This window comes from Halyomorpha halys, unplaced genomic scaffold, assembly GCF_000696795.3.
Source record: "Halyomorpha halys isolate HHAL.00 unplaced genomic scaffold, Hhal_1.1 Scaffold100.1, whole genome shotgun sequence".
Lineage (NCBI taxonomy): Eukaryota > Metazoa > Arthropoda > Insecta > Hemiptera > Pentatomidae > Halyomorpha > Halyomorpha halys.
Genome location: NW_027112088.1, coordinates 1,157,978 through 1,166,235, shown reverse-complemented (window position 1 = coordinate 1,166,235; position 8,258 = coordinate 1,157,978). Strand labels below are relative to the sequence as shown.

Sequence of the window (8,258 nt, the reverse complement as noted above, 5' to 3'; positions counted from 1 at the left end):
GTAGGTTATGTGGGTGGGCTCCCCAAGTTACCCCTGTTATTGATTTTATAATGTTTAATGTCTTGGTTGCTTTGTTGTAAGTGTTTTGGATGTGTGTTCTAAAGGACAGTTTCGTGTCAAGATTAACCCCTAAGAATTTTATTGTATTTGTGACTTCTATTGCACCTCTGCCTGTGTGGATAATTAATTGTGTTAAGTTTAATTTTCTTCTTTTTGTGAAAGGGATAATTTTGCTTTTGATATGTTAATTTGAACATTAAGTCTGTCCATGTAGGTTTTCTTCCAATGTATTGAATCCTTTTTCCAGTGAGTGGTGCTCTTCTGATATATTTGAGCATGTTGTGTATAGTATTAAATCGTCAGCACATTGTAAAATTTTGCATTTATCGGGCGGGTGCTTGACTATAAAGAGTGTATAAATATTGAATAGAATGGGACTTAGCGGATCCCTTTGGGGTAAGCCTGTATTTGAGTGAACCTTAACTTCTCCTTCGGATGTTTGCAAGTGGTATGTTCTAAATGAAAGGTAATTAACGATTCAATTAGTCATCAGAACTGGTAGGTTGATGTTTACCAAAATTTCTTTTAACTTAATTATGTCAACTTTGTTATAGGCATCTTGGAGGTCCAATGAAATTGCTAGGAGAATATTTTTGTTTTTGTAATTTTCATATATTTCATTTATAAAAAACATAATGCTGTCGATTGTTGATCGGTTTTTTTAAAATCCAAACACATTTTGACTTAATATTTGATTATTTTCGAGAAACCACTCAAGTCTATGTTTGATCATTATGTTAAAAGTCTTGGCAATGCAAGAAATGAGGGTGATGGGTCTCGAGCTAGACAAGAGGGAGGGATCTCTACCAGGTTTGGATACAGGAATTATTGAAACCATTCTCCAATCGGAAGGTATGTTTGTTGTTTCCCACAACTTATTGAATGTTTTGAGTAGTTGTAACTTCAAAATTCTTGGTGAAAGAGCTATCATTTCATAGTTAATTTCATCCAGACCAGGGGCTGTGCATCTTTTGCTGTGTAAAGCAGCATCCAGTTCTGTTTCGTTAAATTTACAAACAATTGGACAAGCTGAGTTGATTTATTTTTATCTAGGTCAATAGTTAGTGTGTGTGGTTGACTGGGTATGGAACTGTCTCCGATCTGCTTAAGAAAGGCTTCTGCTTTAGTTTTACTTATGGTTATTGGATTCCTTGGTGATGAAGACCTCTTCCCTTGAAAACATCGAATTTTATTCCACATTGTTTTGTAGTTGCTAGAATCCATTGTGCCGACAAAATCATTTCTCCAGCTGTCTTTTTTTGCCTTAGCTATGAGTTTTTTTACCTTGTTAATGTTGGCTTTCATTATCTTATAATTCTCTATGTTCATATTTTTTCTATAATCTTTTATTGACGCAGTCTTCTGTTTATAGGCCTTCTCCAGGTTCTCATTCCACCAAGGTTTTGGAGAGAACTTTTTCCAAGGATAGTATTTAGTTCGCGGTATCGCCACCTCTGCTGCTTGATTTATCAAAGTGGTTAAATCTTTTAGGTCATTCACCGGATGTGGCGTAAAATTTTCAAGTTGCATGACATATAAATCTCGATTAATTTTTTTTAAATTCCTTCTAGCTTGGGTAATAGCGGTGAATGAACAAGGACGGAAAGAAATGGTTATTATTAGGTGGTCACTACCTAGGGTTTCGTCAGTTATTGACCATGATATCCTGTGTGATAGTTCCGGACTTACAAAAGTCAGATCTGTGATGGAGGATTTGTGTCCTGGACTTCCAAGTCGGGTAGCTTTGCCAAAATCATTCAGTAATACGACCGGCTGTTGAGATAATTGTTCAACTATCATGTTGCCTCTTGTAATTAATAATGTTTATTAGTAATTCGAATACTCTGTACATATAATCATAAATAAAACAGTAGATGGCAACACTGCTTCAGATCTTGACACTTGGCTATTTCCTTTTGTTTGGGTCTGTTTTGCTTGGAGTGTTCATTAGTGCAACATACATTTTTTTTATAAAACCCTCCCGGACCTACAACAGCCTTTTATCATAACTGTATATTATTAACTCTGAACTAACCCCTGTATTTCATAAATACAGCAATAAATATATAATTTCACAAACTTTAGTAATTAGTATAAGTTTTAAAAAAGGTTAGGGTAATTTAGTAGAATCAAGAATCTTTAAAATAATAATAAACACTATTTTTTTTTTTTTTTTATGATTATTTCTTTTAACTGAAACAATAAAATATGTTAAATCTAAAAAAAAATATATATATATCAATGGTCTTTCAGACTATTTCAGTATGTAACCTTTAATATTAAAGACCACTTAATTGTTCATTTATATGAGTTATTTAATCAAAATTGTTTGAGCGGCTTGTGAGAAAATGGTATTATCAATATTAAGTGTGACATCCAGTAAGTCCAATTTCGTGAAAAAGTTGCTATAAGATCAAAAATAATTTAAGGGAATCATTCCTAGGGCACCCACACCCTAAGACCCAGAATTAGTGCCAGTCTTATCTTATGTTTGAAAAATTTATTAAAAATTGAGACTGTTAAACATGTTAGTTAAATTGAGCAACATTGTAAATGTGGCTAAAACATACAAACCTTAAATACATAATTTCAGTTTAATTCAACTTTTTATTTTTGAGCTTGGCTGTTTACACACATACCATTTTGTAAGATTTTAATTCTAGGAACCTTATAATGTGTATTTTTGTTGTTAACTCGGATTTGAAATTTTTCTTGATTACAATACCTTCCTCTCAGTATATATTTCATGCATAGGCTAGTGAAAGTAAAAATCTCTATCATTAATTATCATTCCTCCTCCCAAAATTTATGGAAATATTGCATATATTCTTTAAATAAAACACTCATATTGGTGACACATTAAATTGACAATTAGATAGATACTCATCATAAATTTATTGGATGTGTGTTTGTAAATAAGAACAAAATACATGTTTTTAACTTTATTTATTTAGTAAATGTGAAATTTAATTCTAAGTTCTGTAAATATAGTTCTAAATGTTGAGTTAATTGTTTCAGACAATAGTTTATAAGTCATACACTTATGATAAAAACAGTTATAGAATAAAATCTCATTATTTTATTTTCCATTGGAAAGTAGTTGTTACCATGTCATGATAAAAATTAATGTTTCTACTAATAACAGTGTAACTTTATATTTGTAACAGCAATCATCTCTTCAGGTATAAATATAATCAATAAATAATATTAAAAATAAGATCTTACACTCAATTTTTTGTTACTAATTGATTGATTAATGTAATAATCTCAGAAAAACAGTTCATATAAATTGTGGTTCATGATTATTATAGACAATGTATCATAGATAAAATGATTAAAAACCTTGGCTAGTTGATAATAAGTGCTACATTATTTTAATAAGTGTTAGTCAAACTTAATTCTCTATTATGGCTTTCTTTTGTTTTTCCAAAGTTACTTCATTATTTAATTATTATTTGAGTTAATTTTACATGGTGTTTGTTATCCTTAGAAACCAATCATTCATTCATGTCATTTTCACTACGTTTCATGATTTTATCTCTCATAATACAAAGTTGTGTTTTTCAGTTCTGTTCTTTAAACTTCAATTGAAGGATTTTCAGACAGTTTAATTGTTATTTCATGAATAACTATATTTTAAAAGTTTTTTACATCCCATAGTAAAATATTGTCTTATTTTTACAAAAATAAATATTTTTAGAGATCTTGAACAAAAATTTACATCTTTAGTCCTATGATTTAAGTCATTTTTATAATAGGTCCTAAATAGTGGAGTAGAAATTATATCTACTAAATTTTATGATTTTAGAGTAAAAAAGAATTTGAATTTGCATTCAAAATCTCTCAAGGAAGCATTATGTTCTTCTAACACAGGAAATTTCTGTCATAAAATTTAAAATCATTCAGAAAAGGTACAAGAAAAAATTGTCTACTTATTAAAAATAATTAAAAATAAGTAATGTTTTAACAATCACCTTATTTTGAGAAATAGCAACAGCTGATCAGTTTGGCATTGTTATTGTAAATATCAACCACTGTCATCTCTCACCTTTCTCTCACTTATCTATAGTAATACAAATTGTCATTCTTTGAATATTAAATGACTACTATGCATTTTTTTTTATAAATAAAATATATGGTTGTAATGTTCAATTATAGATAAAAATTTGTTTCGAATTGCTGGTTTGCTTATGCCAATACAACGCAGATCTTCTTCATCCATTGTTAGAAAGGTCCTGAAACTTATCTGTAAATAATTATAAATATATTTAAAAAATTTTAAAATGTGTTTTTAACCAGATTATTCTGCAGATGTATTATACCTGTTGCTCTTTAAAAATCGGCCAGTACTGTTGTAATTTCGCAATTTCAAAAATGGACATTAATATGCTGACATCATCATTTCTCCTATGAGAAATTTTAAGTTTCTTTTTATTATCTAAGGATCGTGACCTCCTTAAAACAAAAAAAGTAATAAAAATAAATACTCATTAAAATATAAGTATAATTCAAAATCTTTATACATGAAGAAATATTACTTCGCTCTCATCGACTTTTTTATTGTGTACGTGAATTTTTTAGGAGATGAAACTTTTTTTACTGGAGAAAGATACAGATTAGGTGTTAGTGGATGTGATGGCAACGGAGGTAAACTCAATTGATTTGCTTGATTTTCAAGTGCTAATTCAGGTATTTTAAGTTCCAAAAGTGGGAATGAAAGCTTTAAAGCGTAACATATTGAAGATAATGAAGCCTTGCTAGTCATATTACAACTGGCACCGTGAGAAATCAGTTGTTTTGCTGATGTGATATAACCACCACATATAGCAAGCATCAAGGGTGTCATACCTGTAATAAAAGATATTTTTAAACTGTAACTCGATTAAATATAATATTTATGTATATGAAACGATTAAAGAAAATTATGTATATGAAACTTATCAAAGATCCATTGAAATGTTAATTTCAACAAAAATAATAATAATTACCTGATTTTTCTATAGCTACGTTTATTTGTTCAGGATAATATGAAATGATTAAATTCATTAACTCTTCGTTTCCAATCGAAGCAACTATGGCAAGTAAAGGCATGTAGCCAAGATAGTTACTGTTAGGCTCAGGATTTAAATTTTTATTGAACAAACATTCCATTGTACTGTAACCACCGTAAATAGCCAATGTAAGTAAGCCAAAACCTTCATAACAAAGAATATATTCATTATGTCATTGTTTTGATTAAGATTACCCAAAAATCATTACTTAGCTTTTTTGAAATCATTGTATAAAAAAAAAAATATCAATTCAATTCAGTTCACCTGCTCTATTTATTTCATTTTGAAAGCGTTGAATCTAGATTAAAGTTTGGGGCAAAGGTTGGTGTTGCAGTTAAGAAATATATCTCATTAAGAAAATACTTACAATTTAATTTAATAAAAACTTTTACTGTCATTTACTTTTTTTATTATATCCCAACCATCATGTAGAGATTTAATTTTTCATAAGCAGTAGAGTTAAGACAGTTTGGAAATTAGGATTCCACTGATAATTTATTACCATAAAAATGTTTTTAACAATGACCTTTAATCAATTGTAATATACTTTGATTTGTCAGAAAATAAAAACCTAGGAAACTTGGTATCTCTTTGAATTTCAACTTAAAGTCATTAATTATATTTAATTAAAATTTTAATTCATCTTGGAAAAAAATTTATTTTGTTTTCAAATCAATTAATTGAATTAATATTAAATTTCATTACATTATTACCTACTTATACATCACAAAAACTCTTAATCAAAATAATTATACTTATTCATGTCATATTTTGATATTAAATAAAAAAAAGTAAACAAATACAGAAATAAGTAAGTATTTATTTACCATAAACATCATGGCAGTTAATATCAGCATGGTATTTCATTAACATATCAACTATGTTTTTATAACCAGCATAACAAGCCAACATAATTGGTGTTCTGCCAAAGCAGTCCTTCTGGTTTATGTGTGCATTATTTTGTAGTAGGATTTTTACAAGTTTTTCCATTCCCATTTGGCAAGCCAAATGCATTAAACTTCTGCCTTCCTCATCAGTTGTGTTTATGTTGAATTCTGCAAAAATGTAAACATTTAATTTTTTAAAAATAATTTATATTAAATGGTGCATTGTTATAGATAGAAATCATTTCTAAACCTGAGAGGGTAATATATTTTAACAATTTCTGAATGATGTTTTCTTCTATTAAAGAAATCCGTGTGTTCTCATTCATTGTAGACAATCCTGTTCTAATGAGAATGCTCCATGACCTCCTTCCTATAACATTGGTTTAAATGTAAACTTGTCAATGTAAGTTAAATCCAATGCTGTTCAAAGTTCAATACCTCTGACAACAATCAATGCCTTAATATAGAATAGATTTATCAACAATATGAAAAATAATTACATCAAATGATTTGCTAACAATATGTCATATAGGAGTATACAAATGGTGGTTTATTTTTCTATTTTAGTAATAAGTTTTACATTTTTCCATTTTTAAAAAATGAAAGTTTTAATTACAAGCTTGATAGGTATTGTGCATTATTAATTCTATTTTGACTAATTATATTCATTTTTCTCTAGTTATGAGTAATAAGTATTTGTTATCAATAGATATTAATATTTTGATAGGTTTTAAGTAGTTCATTCAACATTGTTTTTCTTCTTCCATTTTGTTCAAACCATTTAATTAATTTTTTTTGTAGTTCCTAGGAATAGTTTTTGTCTTAATTGTAATTGTATTTTTAATTACAATTATTAACACTGTTTTTTAAATCAAATAATGTATTAGTATTTAATGCTATCTATTAAAGCTTTTACAAATAAAGAAATACTTATTAATTTATAGGATCATTCTAACAACCACTTTTGTCTGTTGAAAACTCAGAATTGCAAGATTTTTCCATTCCTAAACCTCTACTGAGGTTCTGATTTTATGACCATCAAAATTGTTTCTTGCAACGAACTTATGTTACTCTATCATTGAGTTCAATATTAATACCCTCCTCCATAGGTTAAAAATCTAAAAATGCAACTCAGTTGCAAGCCTACCTTCTATGCCACAACCCCTGATGAAGACCTGAAACTCAGGTCGAAACGTCGGCATAAAATAAATAAATATGGTTTTGTTTATTTATGTTGTTCTTTGCTGACCGCACCCCCCGACAAACTTCTCCAATCATTAATCTACGGTCAACTATCTACACCTCCTTATAATGAAATGATATGAGATGTTTAACTAAGTAACAGAACCTAGTTCTAATTACCGCCACTTAGAGCGCTGAACATCGATGGGATTCTTCACAAGTAACAATATTTATGAAAATAGGATTCAATTAGTAAAAATTCTGTTAATTAAGCGCCAGAAATATTTGAGAGAATCGGTCGAAGTTAATGCAAAGTAGGGTACTACTTTACAAGTGCTCCGTTGCCAAATCAGCGGATTCATCCTCTCACCGATCACAATCTGCAGCCAAAGCATTTCCAAAAATATACGGAGACCACCGATCTCCTTATACTTCATAATAATTAAATATAGCCTTTTGTATGCTATAAGAGAAGAAAATGATCGTCACTAACGCTCAGTGATTTTTATGAAAATAGCAGTGGAATGATCTTGGACTTGCTCCAAGAAACACTTCTTGCTACTTCTTTCAATAGCACCGAAAATCCTAGAACCTTGAAGTACTCTTCCCAGGTAGGTTATTCCTGCTCTTGCCGAATCAGGCCTCTTCTACCTCCTCCGTTATTTCTCTCAGTTCTATAACTGAAAGTCTTGCATAATCTAGGAAGGGAGACAAATCTCCCTATAAAATACCCAAATGCAAAACTACTTTTGGTAAAATACCAATATCGACCTGGTATAATCATGTCGAGAATAAGGTTCTGTTACGCAGTTAGCCACGAATCCACACATCATTTAATCGGAAACAATAGTAAAATGTGAAAAATAAATCATCTTGCGTAAAAAAAAAAATCATGAAAACCTTAAGGTGGATCCACATGTTGGCCGCTCGCCATGGCTCGGAGACTCGTACAAATGCTCGGCAAACAAAGTGCGGGCCATCCACATGTCAGTGTTATTCAGAGAGGCAAACATGGCGGACGTAATAGTGGTTTCAGCCATTGCACTTGGATTGTATTATTTTTATTACAAAAAAAGAA

The 8,258-nt window shown here is 29.8% G+C and overlaps 1 protein-coding gene across 4 annotated transcripts in view; it reads right to left on the bottom strand.

The window, feature by feature from the left end:
• Nucleotides 1–3,012: 3,012 nt before the first annotated feature.
• LOC106677458 (26S proteasome non-ATPase regulatory subunit 10) overlaps nt 3,013–8,258 on the bottom strand; it is a 6,462-nt gene continuing 1,216 nt past the window's right edge. Inside the window, exons 1-7 of one of the 4 annotated variants that reach the window (XM_067050068.1) lie at nt 7,146–7,271; nt 6,249–6,368; nt 5,939–6,166; nt 5,049–5,255; nt 4,599–4,908; nt 4,383–4,515; nt 3,013–4,301 (exon numbers count right to left, since the gene is read on the bottom strand). In XM_067050068.1, coding sequence (XP_066906169.1) covers nt 4,275–4,301; nt 4,383–4,515; nt 4,599–4,908; nt 5,049–5,255; nt 5,939–6,166; nt 6,249–6,368; nt 7,146–7,200 — 1,080 coding nt within the window. In that variant the 5' untranslated portion in view covers nt 7,201–7,271 and the 3' untranslated portion in view covers nt 3,013–4,274. Of the gene's footprint in view, nt 4,307–4,382; nt 4,516–4,598; nt 4,909–5,048; nt 5,256–5,938; nt 6,167–6,248; nt 6,369–7,145; nt 7,272–8,258 lie in introns of those variants that run through there. The other 3 variants (XM_067050069.1, XM_067050067.1, XM_014415392.3) reach the window with 3 other exon arrangements.